The 22,466-nt window shown below is 42.5% G+C and overlaps 1 protein-coding gene across 3 annotated transcripts in view; it reads left to right on the forward strand.

Moving 5' to 3' along the window:
• Positions 1–22,466, forward strand: part of fam135b (family with sequence similarity 135 member B) — a 306,137-nt gene that overhangs the window by 226,167 nt on the left and 57,504 nt on the right. For all 3 annotated transcript variants that reach the window (XM_078397568.1, XM_078397570.1, XM_078397569.1), the window contains 5 exons: positions 2,130–2,203; positions 6,590–6,744; positions 13,583–15,647; positions 17,675–17,841; positions 20,746–20,837. In XM_078397568.1, coding sequence (XP_078253694.1) covers positions 2,130–2,203; positions 6,590–6,744; positions 13,583–15,647; positions 17,675–17,841; positions 20,746–20,837 — 2,553 coding nt within the window. The remainder of the gene's footprint in view (positions 1–2,129; positions 2,204–6,589; positions 6,745–13,582; positions 15,648–17,674; positions 17,842–20,745; positions 20,838–22,466) is intronic.

The following is a 22,466-nucleotide window of genomic DNA, read 5'->3' on the forward strand; positions in this document are numbered from 1 at the left end:
AGAAGCTTTTACTTTTATATTCCCTGCAAGCTTTCTTTCGTGCTCTTTTTTCCCCTTCTTCATTAACCCCTTTGTCCTACTCTGTCGAGTTCTAAATTTCTCCCAGTCCTCTGGTTTGCGGCTTCATGTGGCCAATTTATATGCCTCTTCCTTAGATTTAACACTATCCTTGATCTCCCTCGTCAGCCACAGTTGAGCCGCCTTCCCGTTTTCTTTTTTTGCCAGACAGGGATGAACAATTTTTGGACTTCGTCCATGCGGTCTTTAAATCTTTGCCATTGCATCTCCACTGTCAATCCTTTAAGTATAATTTGCCCGTCTATCCTAGCCAATTCCTGTCTTATACCTTCAAAGTCTCCTTTCTTCAATTTCAGGACCCTAGTCTCTGAATTAACCGTGTCACTCTCCATCCTAATGCAGAATTCCACCATTTTATGGTCACTGTTGCCCACTAATCCTTCCTCATTACACAATACGCAGTCGAGGATGGCCTGCCCTCTAGTCGGTTCTTTTACATATTGATTTAAAAAACCACCCCTATACATTCCAGGAAATCCTCCTCCTTAGTACTGCTACCAATTTCATTAGCCCAAGCTATAAGCAGATTAAAGTCACCCATGATAACTGCTGTGCCTTTGCTACACGCATCCCTAATTTCCTGCTTGATGCGATCCCCAACCTCCTACTGCTGTTTGGTGGTCTGTATACAACTCCAACAAGCTTTTTCTGCCCGTGGCTATTTCGCAGTTCTACCCATACCGATTCTACAGCATCCAAGCTATTGTCTCTCCTTGCTATTGCATTCATCTCCTCTTTAACCAGCAATGCCACCCCACCTCCTCTTCCGTTCTGTCTATCCTTCCTGAATATCGAATACCCCTGCATGTTTAGCTCCATGCTTTGGTCACCCTGGAGCCATGTGTCCGTAATTCCTTGTTAAGTTAACTGTCGACACAAGAGACTGTACATGCTGGAATCTTGACCAAAAAAATAAATTTCAGGAGAAACTTAGTGAACCAGGCAGTATCTGAAGTCTCTTGGTGCCTCCACTCTAATATCTCCTCAAAGTATGTCCACTTTGAAATTCTCCTCCTGCTTCAGATGGGAGTTCTGTGAGGCCCTCTTTCACTGCTCTCCCTCTTTGATTCCATCTGCTCTCCAGCTCTGTACCATGTTGTGACCTAGACTCGCTATCAAGCTATGTCCATCAATCTAAAGAAGGATCCCAATCTGAAACATCGCCTGAAACCCAGTCTAAAGAAGGGTCTCGACCCGAAACGACACTCATTCCTTCTCTCCAAAGATGCTGCCTGTCCCGCTGAGTAACTTCAGCATTTTGTGTCTATTTTCTGAAACATCGTCTGTCCATTTGGTCCGCTGAGTTTCTCCAGCAATCTGTTTATTGCTTGAGTTAACTGTTTGTTAATTCACTGTTTTCCCTTTGTTATTTTTCTTAAAACATAGTCCTGAATCTTGGAAGAATTGGAAGATTATAGCCACATCACCCCAGCAGTGTGATAGTCAACAGGTCCATATTTTCGTTATTAACATCGTTAAGCAACAAAACCCAGACAGTCATCTTCAGATTTTTTAGGATGTACGATTCACCTGACCCTACTTAAAATCACTTTCACATTTACACTATGGCAAAGCATTTAGCCCCAGAATTATTTTGGCAGCAACATTATTGAACAAGAGACTGAACCATATCCAGGAATGCATTTGGCTAATAGTTTCCTGAAGTTTAGGTTAAGGATTATTGATGGATTGGAGTCACAATACTGTAGGACATACTAAAAGATGACTAAACTTTTTCACCCAGAGAGTTGTGAATCTGTGGAATTCTCTGCCACAGAAGGCAGTGGGGGGCAATTCACTGGATGTTTTCAAGAGAGAGTTAGATTTAGCTCTTAGGGCTAAAGGAACCAAAGGATATAGGGAAAAAGCAGGAACGGGGTACTGATTTTGGATGATCAGCCATGATCATATTGAAGAGCGGTGCTGGCTCGAAGAGCTGAATGGCCTCCTCCTGCACCTTTGTTCTATGTTTCTATGTTTATAGGCACAGAGGAAATTCTTTTAAAAAAACAGTATGGAGTGAATTGAGAATCTTGCTTGTTTCTGGGCAGGTAAGAAGATTCTCAGAGGCCTTCTTCTATAAAGAACACCAGAAACAGATGGCACTTACATTCCAGGAACACATGTGAGTCTTTCTTTTAATTATTATCAAATGCTACTTTTCTGAGGAAAACTTCACTTGCAAAATTCTCATGTAACTTATTTCTAAGTGTCGGAAGTTCTTGTGGTGGCATGTTTATGTCTTTGGTACAAAATATCAGTTATTAGAAAGGATTACTTATATGTACAAGTAATGTGCTTTTAATAAAGAAGAAAGGGGAACAAGAACAGATTGCTTTGCTTTCATCACCTCAAATTAGACTTTAGAGATACAGCGTGGAAACCTTCGGCCCACCAAGTCCACACCGACCTACGATCACCCCATACACCAGCACTATCCTACACACTAGGGACAATTTACGGTTTACTGAAGTCAATTAACCTACAAACCTGCATGTCTTTGGAGTGTGGGAGGAAACCGGAGCACCCAGAGAAATCCATGCAGTCACAGGGAGAACGTACAAACTCCATATAGACGGCACCCATATTCAGGATCAAACCCAATTCTCTGGCAATGCAAAGCAGTAACTACCGCTGCGCCACTGTGTTGCCAACAGTGGATACTTTTTGTTCAATCCAAATACTTTATAGCTCTTTCAATTAAATGTTTTCTAATAAATCCATAGTAAGGATAACAACTTGGACTGATTTGGAGTTTTCAATTTAGACAATAATAATCAGACACAACATATCTCAGAGGCTTGTGCAAAGAGACTAGAACCAACGAGAGAGAGAAGGATACAGAGCCTTCATAAAATATCTTTTTGAAAAAGGAAAGTAAAAATGTCAAGAATCTAAAGTGACGTAAAGAGGACATTCCACGGAGCAAAACACCTGAACGATTTGTACAAGAGGCAGGAGTTAGGGAAATACAGAATTTAAGAAAAGGGTTAAAGGAATGATAAAAAAAAGATCAAAAACTGCAAATGCTAGAAATCGGAAATAAAAGAAAATATTGGAATATTTCAGCAGATCAGGCAGTATCAATGAAAAAAGAAACACCTAATGTTTCACAGTATCAATGAAAAGAGAAACAGTTAATGTTTCAGATCTGAGACCCTTTCCCTGTGTCCCTTTCAAAGATGCCACTTGGAAGCAAATAAAAAGATGAAGAAAATTATTATCTTTTGGATTATTTGTGTTTCTTTCCCACTGCTCATTTCTTAATTATTGAACATATCACATACTTTTGACCTTTACCATCATGAAAGATTTGTCTGGAACAACCTTTCAATTATCTCCATTTAAAAATGTATTATAAGGTCATAAGTGATAGGAGCAGAATTAGGCCATTCGGCCCATCAAGTCTACTCTGCCATTCAATTGTGGCTGATCTATCTCTCCCTCCTAACCCCATTCTCCTGCCTTCTCCCCATAACCCCTGATACCCTTACTAATCAAGAATCTATCTGTATCTGCCTTAAAAATATCCATGGACTTGGCCTCCATAGCCTTCTGTGGCAAATGGTTCCATAGATTCACCACCCTCTGACTAAGGAAATTTCTTCTCATCTACTTCCTAAAGGAACGTCCTTTAATTTTGAGGCTATGACCTCTAGTCCTAGACTCTCCCACTAGCGAAAACATCCTCTCCACATCCACTCTATCGAAGCCTTTCACTATTCGATGTATTCTGGTTACCTTTAGTTCTCCTTTAGGAGGAAGGGAAATTGAAACACAGACATGTATTGAATTCTGTACCTCTTGTAAAGCTGAGAGGTGTTTATAGTAAACCTATGAACACCATTCCGTTTTAAGAGATTGGAAATGTTCTCAATGATGAATTTGGAAGAAGGAAAATGCAGCTTTCTTAGCCCAAGGGAAAACAACGCAACTTCAAACTAAATGAGGTAACTACTTTCTTTTAATGCTATCATTAATTCCAAGAAGCAAGTGTGTGGAGAACAAGCAGTGTATCATTGTCAGTGTCCCCACATTTTAATTATGTTAAATATTGATATTAAACTTCAGATCCTTTTGGATATAATTAATAATTTTTAACAACTTCTTTGATCTTGCACTATGCGCTAAATAACTGAGGTTCGTAAGTGTTGCCTGAGGGAGTGTCATTGATATCAGAACCCCTGTGTTGTAGAAACCAGAGATCAGCCAGGTCAATAGACCTTACATTGGGATAGCCTTTTAGGAGAACACATAGGTCCAGGGTCAGGCTATGTGAGAGTGGAGTAAGAGAAGGGAGAGGCCTGTGGTGGGGGTTGGTGATAAGTTCAGGGATCAGCAGGTGAATTATCTGACCAGAATCGGTAAGGGGTTATCAGGCCAGAATAGATGATGTAGATCCTGTGGACAAACTTGGTGACAGTCCAAGCATCAGAAGAAGGGTCGGGTAACAAGGTTGATAATGGGGTCAAGCCGGCAAGATGGTCGATAAGTCTGTCCAGGGACCAGAAGTTGAGCCAGCAGTTTGGTAGTGGAGTCTAACTAGGGATCAGAAAGATGGTCAGAGCAATAACTTGGTAAGAGAAGTCAGGCCATTAGGTTAGCTGAGAGATCAGTCCAGCAGATCGTAGAGGTTTTGTGAAGATCAGGCATTAGGGATCGGAGGAGGTACAGTTGGTGTTGCTATTGTGGTGTTTTTGTGTTTGCAAATCAGTTGTCATTGGCAGGATGAAGCAATGTTTGTCAAATGAAAAGAGGGTGGAGATCACTACAGATGTTGTGGGCGGCAAAAAAAAAGTGTATTGCTTCGTATGGGTCGAACCCGAGAAGAGTCCACAGCCCTAGACACCCCTGATGAAAGCCCAACAAGCATTATAGAAGCCTAAGCCTGCGAGTGCCATTAGTGTGACAAACACCTGAAGACTTTGTACAACTTGCATGAAGTTCACACTTCTCCTTTTCCTTTCACTTTTCATTGAATTTGAATGGTATAGTTCACCAAAATCTGCCATCCAGTTTCTAGGCATGCTGCTAGTGCAAAATTATGCATAATTGCAGAGAGACAGAGCAAACTTGCACTTATAATTTATGTAGCAGCTTTCCCTACCTCAGAAATTATGCAATTGCAGTTGTACGTGGGCAATCCTTTCACCTGCTTGGGCACAGCACGTGCTCACTAATGTTAGTGTAAAAACGTTTACCTGTGAGCCAATTTAAGGATGATGATCCAAAGGGTGGGTGGTGAATCTGTGGAATTCCTAAGGAGGCCAAGTGTGGGTATTTTTAAAGCAGATGTTGAGAGGTTCTTGGTTGGGAAGGGTGTCAAAGGCTATGGGGCAAAGGCAGGAGAATGAGGTTGAGAGGGAAAGATAGATCAGCCTTGATCGAATGGCAGAGTAGACTCGATGGGCCGAATGGCTAATTCTGCTCTTGTGACGTATGAACTTTTGTTTGAAATATATATCTTGTCATAGACACAGCAAGAGAAATCACCTTGCTTTTGAGTATTGCCATGGGGTCTTTTACATCTAAGTAAAATCTGAGTAAAATCTAAGTAAAGTCAGGATATCTGACTTTCACACAGAAAATGTGCATCTGTTGTTGGAACGCTTTCTCAATATTTGTACTGATGTGCCTGCCTAGTTTATGTGCTGACGTTCTCGAGTGGAGTTTGAAATCACAGGTGAGAAGGCTATTACTGAGGCAAAGCTGACTGCTCTCGGCAGCCTTTAATGTGCTCCCTCTCTGGTGCTGGTTGAGGAATGAAAATCAGGAAGCGTTTTGATAATGCGTGAGAATGTAGAAAGAGGAGGAAACTATTTAGGCCTTTAGGTTTGTTCTGCAATTCTCTGAGATATTGGCTGATCGTGTCAGTCTACAAACTCAGTTTAGCCTTGTATTTCTTAAACATGAACTGCCTGTCCAGTGTCGCCGTGTGAATGGCTTCATCGGAAGGACTGCAGCAGGTCAAGGCAGGGGCTCAACTTCTCAAGTTCAGCTAAGGATAGGCAATGAATGCTGGCCTTGTCAGTAAAAGCCAATCAAGAAAATATACCTTTGGTTAATGGAAAATCATTAGTCTCAGATTTAAAATTAACAAATGACATATCATCAATGAAAATTTGTAGAAAAGTGTTCCAAGACTCCACAAATCATAGTATTCCATTAACCTGCTCTGTTTCACCACTTTGGGAGTGATTTTATCATCAAGGGCAACTCTCCAAAGTTAATATTTGTATTTTAATTTCCTTATTGCCAATGGGTTAAGAGAATTGCCACCAATTATCTTTTGCAGTAATTTAAGCCTGCATTTATTTGTATGTTGATAGGAATCAGACTAATTTTGTGGTTCCTAAGAGAAGTTCATTGTTGAGAGCTTGAGATGAATGCGAATTCTGTCTCTTGCAAGCATTTCAGATTCAAGCCGATGGCCTTATCTTGAAACCTGCTGTTAGCCCATTTTAAGCGTTTGTATTTGTAAGCACTCTAAAACATTTTTTTACACTTATAGAATTCAAAGTCATAGTCAGATTGCAACAGCTGTCAGAAATTCATCCTACCTCACCAGCATGCCCCCATTGCCAATCGAGTGTCTGGACATAGATGGAGATTGGAGTAATCTTCCTATTATATTTGAAGATAGATATGAAGAATCCATTTCCAAAGGTTTGTCGTGTTTTCTTTATTTGATCCAATGACTTAATTAATTCTTAATTAACTGTATGAGATGATGACTCGAAAATTGGTGATTAACGCATTTCATAATCTTTCTACACTTCATGTACCTTGTGTATTATGCATCCAGTGGACTAGTGGCAAGATTGTTAACGGCATTGATATATGGAGGGATCTTGTGGTCCAAGTCCATAACTTCCTGAAAGTGAAAAAAAAGGTCGTATTTGCATAATTTCATGCCGTTCTGGTCATCCGATTAGGACTTGGAGGTTTTGGATAAGGCACATAATAGATTTACAGTATCTGCCTATCAAAAAACCCACATCACCTGTATCCAACTATTACTTGCCAGGCTTTGTCCTGCCCCTCCTCAGTCTCCTTCAGGACCGCAAGAAATTGTAGCGAATTGTGGACGCAGCCCAGGCCATCACACAAACCAACCTCCCTTCCATTGACTCCATTTATACCTCATGCTGCCTCGGCAAGGCCAGCAACATAATCAAGGACGAGTCGCACCATAGCCACTCCCTCTTCTCCCCACTCTCATCAGGCAAAATGCATAGAAGTGTGAAAATGCCCACCACCAGATTTGGGGACAGTTTCTTCACAGGTGTTATCAGGCAACTGAATCATCCTACCACAACCAGAAAGCAGTGCTGAACTACTATCTACCTCTTTGATGACCGTCGGACTATCCTTGATCAGACTTTGCTTGCTTTACCTTGCACTAAACATTATTCCCTTATCATGTGTCCAGACACTGTAAATGGATCAATTACAATCATGCATTGTCTTTCTGCTGATTGGTTAGCATGTAACAAAAGCTTTTCACTGTACCTCGGCACATGTGACAATAAACTAAACTGAACTTCCACCTTTCCTTCCACCCCCCCGCCCCAGCCCCCACCCCAACCACCCCAATCAGTCTGAACAAGGGTCCTGACCTGAAAAGTCAGCAATCCATGATCTCCCGAGATGCTGCCTAACCCGCTGAGTTATTCTAGGACTTTGTCCCCTTTTTTTGTAAACCCGCCTTTACAGTTCCTTGGATCCCTTTACCAGAGTGCTATCTGGATTAGTGGGTACTAGCTAGAAAGGGAGGTCGGACACACTTGGATTATTTTCTCTGGAGCACCAGTGGTTGAGGGGAGACCTGTCAGAGGTGTATTAAGTTACAAGAGGCATGGAGAGTCTGAACCATTTTCCCAGGGTGGAAATGTCAATGACTGGAAGGCACAGCTTTTTGGTGAAAGGGGAAAAGTTTAAAGGAGATGTGTGGGACAGGTTTTCTTTTACACAGAGGGTTGTTGATGCCTGGAACGCACTGCCAGGATTAATGGTGGGTGTAGATATGATAGTGGCATTTAAGAGGATTTTAGACAAGCACATGGATGTACATGGAATGGAGGGATATGGATCATGTGCAGGTAGATGAGATTAGTTAATGTTGATGCCATCTTCAGCACAGAGATTGTGGGCTGAGGAGCTTGTTCCCATTCTGTTCTGTTGTATTTTCTATCCAGCAGTGTCTGGCAGTCCAAATTTGAATTTAGCTGCACCCTGCTGAAGTATGTGGAAATAATTGTTGTTTTTGCTATAGCAATTTGTGACAATGGAAATTCCATTAACATCTCAGAAGGATATCTAAGATATTAGAAGATTCCAGCATCTGCAATTCCTCGTGACCATATTAGATATCTTGCAGAGCACGAGGAAGCTTGTACATTGCACCTTAGAAGCGAATTTAACTGGTCGTAGATTTACAGTGAAGGGGAAAATATTTAATAGGAATCCGAGGGGTAACTTTTTCACACAAAGGGTGATAGGTGTATGGAACAATCTGCCAGAGGAGGTAGTTGAGGCAGGGACAATCCCAACATTTAAGAAACAGTTAGACAGGTACATGAATAGGACAGGTTTGGAGGGATATGGACCAAACGCAGGCATTACTCCATGTGGAGTCTAATGTTAAATTTCTCTTACTTTTGGAAAATTGAAAAAAAAAAACATGTATGACAACATGTTTGAATTATACGTCCAAGTTCAAATAACGGGAACACATTTGCCACTTTAGATACCCCACTTATCATGACCCAAAGGTCATCCATCATCTGACTTGATTTTATGCAGTGAAGGTGAACTCTTAATCATTGTCGGTGCAATCCACTTTCAGGGGAGCTTGTTGTTATTGAATTTGAGAGTATATCCAACAAAGACCATAAATTGTTAACAGTAATATCAGCTGGCAAAGTGATTTTGTGTGACAGTGTCCAAGGTGACACTGCTGCACAACTGTAGAGCTTTCAGTTTAAAAGTGGATTATTGACTTTTATAAACTTGCAAATATAGAAACACCAAAAGAACTATCTTAATAATGATCAACTATTTAATTAATTAATTGTTAGAGACATTAGCTTGGATGCTGTAGAATTGCTATGGGTAGAACTGTGAAATAGCCAAGGGCAGAAAACGCTGCAAGGAAGATGCTAGGAGGCTGCAGGGTGACTTGGACAGGTTGGGTGAGTGGGCAGATGCATAATAATGTGGATAAATGTGAGGTTATCTACTTTGGTGGCAAGAACAGGAAGGCAATTATCTGAATGGTGTCAGATTAGGAAAAGGGGAGGTGCAACAAGACCAGGGTGTGCTTGAACGTCAGTCACTGAAAGTAAGCTTGCAGGTACAGCAGACAGTGAAGAAAGCTGATGGCATGTTGGCCTTCATTGCGAGAGAATTTGAGTTTAGGAGCAATGAGGTCCTACTGCAGTTGTACAGGGCCCTGGTGAGACCGTACCTGGAGTATTGTGTGCAGCTTTGGTCTCCTAATTTGAGGAAGGACATTATTGCTATTGAGGGAGTGTAGCATAGGTTCACCAGGTTAATTCCCGGGATGGCGGGACTGACATATGATAAAAGAATAGGTCAATTGGGCTTGAAATTCACAAGGATGAGAGGGGATCTTATAGAAACATAAAATTCTTAAAGGATTGGACAGGCTGGATGCAGGAAAAATGTTGGGGGAGTCCAGACCCAGGGGTCACAGTTTAAGAATAAGGGGCAGGACATTTAGGCCTTAGATGAGGAAAAACTTTTTCACCCAGAGAGTTGTGAATCTGTGGAATTCTTTGCCACAGAAGGCAGTGGAGACCGATTTACTGAATGTTTTCAGGAGAGAGTTAGATTTAGCTCTTAGGGCTAAGGGAATCAAGGGATATGGGGAAAAAGCTGGAACAGGGTACTGATTTTGGATGATCAGCCATGATCATATTGAACGACGGTGCTGGCTCGAAGGGTGGAATGGCCTACACCTGCACCTATTTTCTATGTTTCATGTCATATGGTCAGCAGCAATTTCTGGCTTTATGAATCAATTAAGTTCATTCCAATTGCTAGTTGTCAGTGAAGTGTTTTACCTCAAGAGGAGAGAGCATTATGTGTGTTAGAAATCAGGCTTAATTACCTTACCTAACTAAGTTGTAGCTCCTGTCATTCAGTTTATTAAAGGATTAATTTTAGTTATTATTTTCCTGACAGACAGCAGTGCATTCGTTTCACAATCTTGTATTTAAAGACATGGTCATGGCATGCACTAATGTAATACAAGGGCATGCATGCATGTCTTATGACTACTTGATGCTGAAGTTCCACTATGATGGACTACTGTACCTTAAAATCATTTCATTGTAATCCCTCCAACCTGTGAGTTGGCTGTTTGCAATTCTGTTCTCAGTTATAGTTATTATATATTATTAGCAGCTAAAGAAGAGGGTTTATGGGGTATTGGATAAAGTAGTTAGTTGTGGTGTTCAGGCAGTATCTCTGGAAAGAAAAACAATGAACATTTAAGATATGTAACCCTTCATCTGAACTGGGAAAGGAAGAAACAAGAGACTGCAGATGCTGGAATCTCGAGCAAAATACAAAGTGCTGGAGGAACTCAGCGAGTCAGGCAGTGTCCAAGAGAGAAATAAGTTAGTGCAGGCAGCAGAGAAGGTGGGGAAGGGGCTATCTGGAACAAAGAGAATTTCTCTTAGGTTGAGATAGGATGTAATTGCTAAGGAGTGGTTAAAATCAGATTAAATTTATTTACGTATGTAACATGATGCGTGCGCCCAGCAGTATTGCGTCTCGTGACAAAGCATGGGGAAAAAAATTGTTAACTTTAAGGAGCATTTAAATGGAAAAAAGAGAGATGAAGAGATTTATCCTGTAGAAAAAAGGGAAGGGGAAAAGCTGACCCCAATAACTGTCAGAATGTGAAAAAAATAGTTCCATATAATACTGCATGCAATAATGGCCTTCACTAGAAGGACCACAACAGTTTAAGAAAGAGGGACATTTCAATAGTTCAATGGTACTTTATTGTGACATGTGCAAAACACAGTGAGAGTCACCAGAGTCTGGTCCACGCGTTAGCTCTTATGGAGCGGCCCCAATCCTGACAAGCCCCAGGCTGTTGCAGGGCTTCCAGCCGTCGCCTTTGTCTGGATCGTTCAGCAAACCAATGTCCTCTCCTGGCCCGACCACCTTTGTGCCATGGGGCACCTCCTGCAGCCTATCTTGAGGGCACTTAAGGTATGACCTGGGTACCGGCCATGGTCCCCATGACCATGGTCGCTGGCTCCCTCCTCTTCGGTTCTCCAGTCTTCAGCGAAGGAGCAGGGCCGGGCTCAATGGCTTTTCCCCTATAGGCCGCAGCTTGCCAGGTCTTTCTGCATTCGTCCGCACGGCCCACTGGGTCTTGGGTCTTGTAAAGTGCAGATGCTGGTTTAAATCGAAGGTAGACACAAAATGCTGGAGTAACTCAGCGGGGCAGGCAGCATCTCTGGATAGAAGGAATGGGTGACGTTTCGGATCGAGACTCTTCATCAGATTGACCGACAGATAGACAGATCAGTCTGAAGAAATGGTCTCGACCCGAAATGTCACCCATTCCTTCTCTCCAGAGATGCTGCCTGTCCCGCTGAGTTACTCCAGCATGGATCGATAGGGTTGCTGGGCCCGCAGGAGAGGTTTGCACCCAACGGGGGTTGCTGGGCCCGCAGGACATTGCAGATGTTTTGGGTCCACGGCTCTGCCCGCACCACTGGCCACAAGGGACAGAGCTCCCTCTCCCCTTCCCTGTCCCCCCTCACCCACCCATGGCCCCAGGGGACACTCCCGGGACCCGTTGGACCCAAACCTCTCCTGCATTGGTCCAGCACCCTCTACTCCCCCGCTCCCTCCTCCCCCTTCCCCTACCCCCCTCTCACCCACTCCATCCCCCCTCAACTTAGTTGGTAAGTGGAAAATCTGTGAAACAAAATTGAGGTGATTTGCCCTCTGCAGCCATCTAGTGGTGCTGGAGCATATTAGTACACTTGGCCCTTGGATATTTTAACGAAAATGATTGTCTTGAAGTTTACAGCACTGAAGACACAATTTAGCCCATGTAACAACCAAAAATAAATTCCACTGTTCTGCTGCCTCTTTGGCCATGGATTCACATTTGATCTAAATATTTTCAATCATTCGCAAAGTGAACTGTTGCTTCTTTTATCGTTGGATTACATTATAAATTACTACCCTATGAATGCTTACCGCATTGCTTTTCTTTTTGTTCTTCTAAACATTGACTAAATGGCTTTGTGCTTACTCAGTGGATAGACGTGCAAGGTGTAAGCTTGAATTCCACGGAATAACTTCAGGAACTAATTGCGAACAAAAAGAGGAATACTGGAAGAAGCAAGCCAGTCAAGCAGCATCTGTGGAAAGGAAACCAGTTAACGTGTTTGGTCAGAACTGGTGGAAGGGTGGAAGGTTTACAGTTTTCAAAGCAAAGCGTTTTCAGTGACTTTTTTTTTTTGCAGGACTAATTGTCCTTTTTCTCAGGCTTTTAGAAGGATGAGAGGGGATCTTATAGAAACATATAAAATTATAAAAGGACTGGACAAGCTAGATGCAGGAAAAATGTTCCCAATGTTGGGCAAGTCCAGAACCGGGGGCCACAGTCTTAGAATAAAGGGGAGGCCATTTAAAACTGAGGTGAGAAGGAACTTTTTCACCCAGAGAGTTGTGAACTTGTGGAATTCTCTGCCACAGAGGGCAGTGGAAGCCAAATCACTGGATGGATTTAAGAGAGAGTTAGATAGAGCTCTAGGGGCTAGTGAAATCAAGGGAAATGGGTCGAATGGCCTCCTCCTGCACCTATTAACTATGTTTCTATGCTTTTGTGCTTTGCTATTTATTAGACTTACACAACGTGCAGTTTCCTAATTTTTTTTCTCTATGTTTTATTGTAGTAGTAGTGCATTGGAAATATCAGAGTCTTCAAATGTTATGGTGAAACTATAATGTTACCAGTTTGAACGATTTCCATGTTAAATGTATGAAACCATAATGAGTTTTCTTGTAAGATGAGGTGAATCATGATAAAAGCCTAAAAAATGTAGGAAACTTTCCTCGCTGGCAGAGAATAGGTAGACAGTCAGAACTTTTTTTCCCAGGGAGGAAATGTGAAATACTAGATGACATAGCTTTTAAGATTAGAGGGGGGGAAGTTTTAAGAAAATGTTTTTTTTTTTTTTAATTCCTTCTTAATCGTGACATCCTAATTTTGCAAATGCATTATCATTTTGATGTGGACTGAAGTTCCTTCAATTTTGTGCTTGTGCATCAATCATCTTTCACTTCAGCTCAGCACACTGCTCATGGCAGTTTGCTCCAATAGAATGATAATTGCAAAATCACTGGTTTGTGTTGCACTCACACACTGAGCAATCGTCGAGTACTCTATTGATGCTTTGTTTTTGCTCTGCTTCATCATGTTTTATTTTCTTTACCTTCACAGCAAACCACAAATTTGACAGCGGCACATCCAACAAGGAGGTGGGAACTAAGCTTAACCATGTATTGGACACTCGCCTTTCAGAGTTTGCACATTTACCAGCTGCAATGAAACAGTGCCAGCAAGTGCAAAATAGTGGCTTAGCTTCTGAACCCTTCAAGATGCTTACGACAAGGATGCCCGGATCACAACCTCTGAATGAAACTGTTTCCTTGGGAACGATGTACAACACTGTGGATTTGGCTGCTTTTGTCAGCCAAGAATATGACGAACTCAATGAGATTGAAATCAAAAGCATTCGGAGCTTAGAGGTGGACAGGTTTGTTGGACAAAGTCAAGGAGAACTCTCAACCATCTATGAACATCAGACTGAATCACTCAGATTAAATGAAATCTCAACAGGTTCTGACCAGCAAGAAAAGGTCCCTGACTCTCCAAATGCAGCATTACTCAAACAAGCGGGGTCAGCTTCAGACTTGACATATATTGAAAGAAACCTCAGCAGCAAGGATCCTTATCAAGGAGATGCTGTGTTCGTTTGTTCTCCAAGTATAACAGATACAAATGAATCGTCCCTATCTAACGACTATGAAGTTAGTGAAAAGGAGGAACTTAGTGAACTGTTACAACCTGCAGTGAGCTCTGAACATGTTGACAGTGAGTCCATTGATCAAGAATCTGTGCAAAGAAAAGTTGAGAATGCTGACTTTCCCGTTACCTCTGGGGTTATGAAACGCTCCCTTTCAATTATATCTGACTCTGGCATAGAGAGTGAGCCCAGCTCAGTGGCTTGGCCTGAGATGCGAAAACCTCAGGATTTATCTTGCGACCGCGACCTCATGCAACAGATAGTCAGGGCACAGGCGAACCATAGGAACTCGCTGGAGGGTGGCCAGACAGAGAGCGGCACCAGCCTGCCTAGCGGCATTCAGGCTTCCTTAACATCCATCAGCTCGTTGCCCTTTGAAGACGAAGAAGAGGTGGAACTCAGCAAACTGACAAAATCTGTCTCAGCCCCGCAAATCAGTAGCTCTGATCAGTTGGGAGAAACTCCTGACTCGTTAGCACATAATCAAACACTGGATGAAAGAGACTGGGTTGGGGGGCATTCCACAGAAAAGGCAGAGGGAGGCGAAGATGAAACAGATGAGACTCAACGAGACAGCAGCGATGTTTTTGATTCCCCTGCAGATAATGAGACACCACAAAACAGCCCAGAAGCATTGCTGCCGACTGATGGTTGTACAAAGGTTTCTGAGAAAAGCTCCAGTGAGACTGTGGAAAAGAATCAGTGGATATCCGATGAAGTGAATGATAATTGCCGCCATTGTGCGGATGCATTCGATGCGAACGGGCCTAACAATAGCAAAGACCACGCCATTAAGGAGCTTATGTGCAAGAAGGTGAATTTCAGTGAGTTATTAGATAGAAGCTGTAATACATATGACTCTAACAATCATACAGAGATTAAACACTCACTATTTACCCTTTCTGATGGGGTCCAGAATGACCAGCCCGGAACATTTGGTGACAGGATGCCAATCGGTGAATTTGAGCCGGAAGGTGGCGGAGAGCTGTCCACATGTAAACCAGCTTCACAACCTGAGTCAACAGATGCCTTGGAGGCAACCACTGCAAATTTTAGTGATGTGATTTTGAATGATAGGTTGTGTCCTGAAGAGCCACCAAGCCTACATGAAGAAAAGGTGGAAAGTGGAATGAAGACAGATCAGCACTGTGAAGGCCTTACCCAGCTCCACGATGAGCTCGAGGGAGAGAAGAAGCCAGCTGGTAACAACGATGGTGAACTTGAGCCCTTGGTTGATGGTGGAAATTCCTCTGGAACCGGAGCCTCGGGCATGGCGTTTGATAAAAGGAACATGGTTGAGGTTGTGAATCTCTCTGTTTCGTGCACAGCTACGTGTCTGCCGTTTTCCTCCATGCTCAGGGATTCTCCGGTTGCCTTTCCTTCAAAGCAACTGGCGTCACCCATCACGAGGCAGCCCATGGGCTCTTTTGGAACTAATTCACAGGACAACGATGCAGAAACCAATGAGAGAATGGTGAGGTAAAGTTGCTCTCAGTTTTCTTTTTGAAAGATACATCTTGGAAATACACTAATTCCACGCTGGCCATCGATCACCCATTCACACTGCTTCTATGTTACCTTGCTTTCTCATACACTCTCTACATATTAAGGACAATCTGCAGAGGTTGATCGACCTGCAAACCCACACAACTTTGGGATGTGGGAGGAAGCCGGAGCACCGGGTGAAAACACACATGGTCACAGGAATAACATGCAAACTCCACACAGACAGCACTTAAGGTCAGGATTGAACTCTGGCGCTGTGAGGCAGCAGTTCTGCCACCAAGCCAGTCTTCAGTCACAAGTCATAAGGACTAGGATTAGAATTAGGCCATTCGGCCCATCAAGTCTACTCTGCCATTCAATCATGGCTGATCTATCTCTCCCTCCTAACTCCATTCTCCTGCCTTCTCCCCATAACCTCTGACACCTGTATTAATCAAGAATCTGTCTATCTCTGCCTTTAAAATATCCGCTGACGGCCTTCACAATCTTTTGTGGCAAAGAATTCCACAGATTCACCACTTTCTGGCTAGAGAAATTTCTCCTCATCTTCTTCCTAAAAGAACGTCCTTTAATTCTGAGGCTATGACCCATAGTCCTATACTCTCTCACTAGTGGAAACATCCTCTCCACATCCACTCTACCCAAGCCTTTCACTATTCTGTAGGTTTCAATGAGGTCCCACCTCATTCTTCTAAACTCCAGTGAGTACAGGCCCAGTGCCAACAAACGCTCATCATAGGTTAACCTACTCATTCCTGGGATCATTCTTGTAAATTCCCCTGGACCGTCTCCAGAGCCAGCACACCCTTCCTCAGATACAGTGCCTAGAATTGCTCACGATATTGTTATTGATTATTTCAAGCCAGGTTTGTGCTCCGTGACTTAATGGCTTGTAGTTTGACCCAAGGTGGCACCAAGGCATTCAGAGTGTGGCAGAGGGAGTTCATTGTTGGAGCTGGGTTAGCCAGCTTCAGCTGGGGCATCAGAATGGGAGTCACAAATTGACTGAAACAGTATCGCTGCCAAAATAAATCAGACTAAGATAATGCTCTTGAGTCTAAATGTCTTGAAGTCCATCAGGCCAAGATTATATCTTTTTGCCAATAGTAAATTAGTTGGCCACCAATCATTATCACACATAAACAGTATCCAAGTTAGCATAGCTACGAAATTATCACACCAGTCCCAAGGCAGCTGCTGAGTACTTTTGGAACCAAATCTAAATGTTTGCATTTACAACTTTGGAGTCTAAAAAGATGAATTGGGATATTTCTTGAAATAGTAAAACAAACATTTGCCCTGTCAGGAAAGTTTAAGTATAATAGGAATAAATGAATTTTAGAAATCATTTGGACACAAAGTTGTGACCTACCTTAGCATAGGCTATGACCGTGAATCATCCAGCCGGAACCATAAAGTGCCTCCTGATTCTGGCAGATTGTTGAGAGCTTCTAGTCCTTCAGATGAAACATTAAACTTAGGTCTCATCTTCTTTGACAAGTCGACATAAATGTCCCCATGACATTATTGCCAATACATATCCCTCCAATAGTTTTGCTAACAAATTTAGTCTCCTGATCCGAAACATCACCTATGCATGTTCTCCATGCTGCCTGATTGATTGAGCACTTTGTCTTTTTTTGCTAACATTGTGTAGTCATCTTCACTCAGCATGGAGCAGTTCTTTAGAAACACTTCACTGGTTGCAAGACAGACAGACAGACAGACCAATTTATTCCTCCAAAGTGTGCGGGTATTTACTATATACTTTCCGCTTGCATTTCACCTCTCAAAATGCAGCATGACACATTTGTCCTGATTAAACTGTAATTTGTCTGCCTTGATTTGCAACTGATTTATATTGTGCTGCATCTTTTCACAATCTTTCTCACTTTCTGCTATTCCAACAATTTTTGTGTTGTTTGTAAACTTATTAATCAGACTACATACATTTCTGTCCAACTCATTTATATATATTGCAAACAACTTTTGTTTTGCAGTTTTGTTCATGCCAAAAATGAGTTGTTAAAGGGACTAAAGTTTGAAGGCATGTTGTACAGTGACTTGCCATTTCTGGCTTCTGATCTTCCATATTTCACCCCAGAAGAGGAGGAAGAGAATTTAGAGGAAGGAATCCACCTGGTGGTCTGTGTTCATGGATTGGACGGTAAGTGCCAACTGTTAAGTTAGTTTTGAGAGCTTCAAGCAGCACTGTGGAGTGGAATTAATCACAGGCCTAACTTTATTCCTGCAATCGCTGGGAGCCTTATTTGTGACCACATTCACTGCATCTTGGTCCCTGCAGTTTCCCATTCCTGTCTCTGGGCTTGATTGGCTCTGTGCTTTCCTGGTGGTTGTTCACAAGTTATTGGAGTAGAATTAGGCCATTCGGCCCATCGAGTCTAATCCAACATTCTATCATGGCTGATCTCTGCCTCCTAATCCCATTTTCCTGCCTTCTCCCCATAACCCCAGACACCTGTTCTAATCAAGAATTTGTCCATCTCTTGCCTTAAAAATACCCACTGGCTTTGCCTCCACAGCCCTCTGTGGCAATGAGTTCCACAGATTAACTACCCTCTGACTAAAGAAGTTCCTCCTCGCCTCCTTTCGAAAAGAGCACCATTTAATTCTGAGGCTATGACCTCTAATCCTAGACGTTTCCACCAGTGGAAACATCCTTTGTACATCCACTCTATCTATGCCTTTCATCATTCTGCAAGTTTCAGTGAAGTCCCCCCTCAACCTTCTAAACTCCAGCGAGTAGAGGCCCAGTGCTGTCAAACGCTCATCATATGCTAACCCACTCATTCCTGGAATCATTCTTGTAAACATCCTCTGGACCCTCTCCAGAGCCAGCACATCCTTCCTCAGAAAATGTCCTCAGATTTTTCTCATTCCACTTGCCAAAATCTAAAACTCATCTACATTTTTGCACCTAGTTATCTTCACACAACACTTCTGCGCTTGCTCACTTACACTAGTTGTTCATGAAACAATGCAGTGAACTTAAAATTTGCCCCCCGATACCAGTCTGAAGAAGGGTCTCGATCCGAAACGTCACCCATTCCTTCTCTCCTGAGATGCTGCCTGACCTGCTGAGTTACTCCAGCATTTTGTGAATAAATACCTTCGATTTGTACCAGCATCTGCAGTTATTTTCTTACACTTAAAATTGGCATCCATCTTTCCATGCCACCTCCTTGTTGCCCTCTCCAATCATTGTCATCTCCGGCAACTCGCTGAAATATCTATGCTCTAACAGCTGCTGCACGTTGTTCAGAACCCCCAGAATGTTATTGGTCCACTATCATCAGTTGAAAAGGCCGATCTTCTCGAAGATCCTCCCTTAATATCTCTACCACTTTAATTCACTTCTCTGCTTTAAGATCTTCCTTAAAATCCCTCTCTGTAACCAAGCTTTTGGTGATCTGTCCTTGTATTTTCCTATTCACCTTAGCGTCAGTTTATGTTTGATAATGTTGATGAGAAGCACCTTGTGATGACTTTCTATAAAAACTGCTATATAAAACAAAGTTGCTGTTGTTACTGCAAGGTGATCCAGTTTGCGTTACATTATCCAGACATGGCACAGAAAACCTATCTTCAAAAATAGTATGGCATTTGTATATCTTGAGCTGGACTTGTTATTCTACTGCTACTTTTTTGGAAACCCCTAAAACCCATTAGGGTGGTTGGCCAAAACAGTTATATATAATATATGTTATCAGATATAATAACTGAAGATGTTGGTTTATACCAAAGAAAGACACAAAATGCTGGAGTAACTCCGTAAGTCAGGCAGCATCCCTGGAGAACATGGAAAGGCAATGTTTTGGGTTGGAATCTGAGTCTGAAGAAGGATTCCGACCCAAAATGTTGCATATCCATGTTCACCATGGATACTGCCTGACCCAGAAATTTACTCCAGCATTTTGTGACACTCTCTGAATCAATTTCTGGTCCGATAACATACAAATGAGGAGATCTGGCTTCAATAAGATGTATTTATGAGGAGTTTATTTTAGGAAAAAAATATTTAAAGAAACCAGTCTGTTCAAGTTGTATTAATTTTAGAATTAGGTCTTTGGGGTCAAGTCAAATAGCGTGCCAATTCCTGAACTTCTTTATCTTTTTTTAATGACGCCTGACGCCCAACTCCTCCCCTGGCCAATGCTGGAGAGATTCTAAGTCCTGCTGCTGCAGTGATGATAAATTTAGAAAGGACCAATGGTAGATGCCATGGTGGTCAGTGTTGGTCAGTGAGCTATATTTTTAATGCCTGGTTGCTCTTCCTGTTGTAAATTTTTTTGAGGCAAAATGCTGAGCCACCTTTCACTGTTCCTCAGTGTTGGTGGTTCGTCTTATTGCACAATTAGTTTAAAGCTGATGAACCTCCCATCTCCCAATCAAATATTATTGTAGACAGTGACTTCCAGATTCTGACTATCCATTGCACTAAACAGATTTGTTTTAGATCTCTCTCCACAGCCATCTTAATTCTTATGTAGAGGTATATAAAATCATGAGGGCCATAGAATGGGTGAATTCACAGAGTCTTTTTCCTAGGATAGAGGAATCAAAAACTACCAGCCGTGTGCTTAAGGTGAGTGGGGAAAGATTTAATAGGAATCTGAGGGGTATCTTTTTCACAAAGAGGGTGAAATATAGAGAGGTCTATGGAACGTGCTGCCAGAGAAAGTAGTTGAGGCAGGTGCAATAAAAGACAGTTGGACAAGTACATGAATAGGAAAGTTTGGAGGGTTATGAGCCAAACGTGGGTAAATGGTATAAGCCATCTTCATTGGCATGGATGAATTGGACCAAAGAGCCTGTTTCAATCTGATATGACTCTATGCCTCTATGACTATGACTCTACTCATACAGCATATAGGCTCTTAATGCCATTTCATCAACAAGAGGTGGACATAAAAACAGTTTTGGATGCACCTCAGTTCCACAGATTTACTTGTTCCTGAACTCAGCTGCATTGGGAGCATGGATCCAAATGAATCTCTTGTCTTGCAAGTACAGGCATTGAGACGAGTTAAAGAATGCTTCATTCTTTCAGGTAACAGCGCAGATCTACGACTCGTCAAGACGTTTATTGAACTGGGGCTTCCGGGTGCCAAGCTGGATTTCTTAATGTCTGAAAGGAACCAGGTAGGGCACAATAACGTTACCTGAGCAACCTAGTTGTGGATATTTATTCACAAAATGCTGGAGTAACTCAGCAGGTCAGGCAGCATCTCAGGAGAGAAGGAATGGGTGATGTTTCGGGTCGAGACCCTTCTTCAGACTGATGTCAGGGGGCGGGACAAAGGAAGGATATAGGTGGAGAGGAAGATAGAGGGAGAACTGGGAAAGGGGAGGGGAAGAGAAGGACAGAGGACTATCTAAAGTTGGAGAAGTCAATGTTCATACTGCTGGGCTGCAAGATGCCCAAGCGAAATATGAGGTGCTGTTCCTCCAATTTCCGGTGGGTCTCACTATGGCACTGGAGGAGGCCCATGTCAGAAAGGTCAGACTGGGAGTGGGAGGAGGAGTTGAAGTGCTCAGCCACTGGGAGATCAGGTTGGTTAAGGTGGACTGAGCGAAGGTGTTGAGCGAAACGATCGCCGAGCCTGCGTTTGGTTTCGCTGATGTAAATAAGTTGACATCTAGAGCATCGGATACAATAGATGAGGTTGGAGGAGTTGCAGGTGAACCTCTGTCTCACCTGGAAAGACTGTTTGGGTCCTTGGATGGAGTTGAGGGGGGAGGTTGCCTTTCCAACTTTTCTGTCACTCCGTGGGAACCGTTCTGACATATTCTGCTTTAGCAGGTTAGAAGCTAAATACATGGCAGTATCAACTTATAGGTCAAGCTTTATACCCTGTAAGGTGCTGAAGAACTTTTGACTCTATTTGAGATACTCAATGTTGTTGCTTTAGATGGTTCAGAGAGAGATCAGCTGGTATATATGGAAATTGTGCTCTTTCTCGTGTGACCAATTCACATTTAGATGGTAGATACTAAGAATAACAATCGTAGAGCTTCCTAATTTAAGTTTGCACCCTCCTCTCATTCTCCCCTTTTCTTACTGCCTACAAGTATGAGAATGAATTCACAAGTACACAAGTTATAGGAGCAGAATTAGGCCATTCGGCCCACCGCGTCTACTCCACCCTTCTATCACGGCTGATCTCTGTCTCCCAATACCATTTCCTGCCTTCTCCCCATAACCCTTGACGCCCGTTCTAATCAAGAATTTGTTTATCTCTGCCTTAAAAATATCCATTGACTTGGTCTCCACAGCCTTCTGTGGCAATGAGTTCCACAGATTAACTACCCTCTGCCTTAAGAAGTTCCTCCTCACCTCCTTTCTAAAAGAGTGCTCATTAATTCTGAGGCCATGACCCTGAGGGGAGACCTCTGGTCCTAGATTATTCTGTAAGTGCCAATGAGGTCTCCCCTCAACCTTCTAAACTCCAGCGAGCAGAGGCCCAGTGCTGTCAAGCGCTCATCATCGGCTAACCCACTCATTCCTGGAATTATTCTTGTAAACCTCTGGACCCTCTCCAGAGCCAGCACATCCTTCCTCAGATATGGGGCACAAATTTGCTCACAGTACTCCAATTAAAGCTGAATCTTAATATGTTTGCAAAGTTTCTGAGACAACACATGATAAAATAAAATAGAGTCACTGATTAAGGAATAATATAATTCAGTATTTAGCAACAGCATGCCAGTGCACAAATTTGTAACAGTCTACATATCCTTACTGAGAGTTCATGCTTTAATGTTGTAACA

The sequence above is a fragment of the Rhinoraja longicauda genome, chromosome 4, assembly GCF_053455715.1.
Source record: "Rhinoraja longicauda isolate Sanriku21f chromosome 4, sRhiLon1.1, whole genome shotgun sequence".
In the NCBI taxonomy this organism is placed as follows: Eukaryota; Metazoa; Chordata; class Chondrichthyes; order Rajiformes; family Arhynchobatidae; genus Rhinoraja; species Rhinoraja longicauda.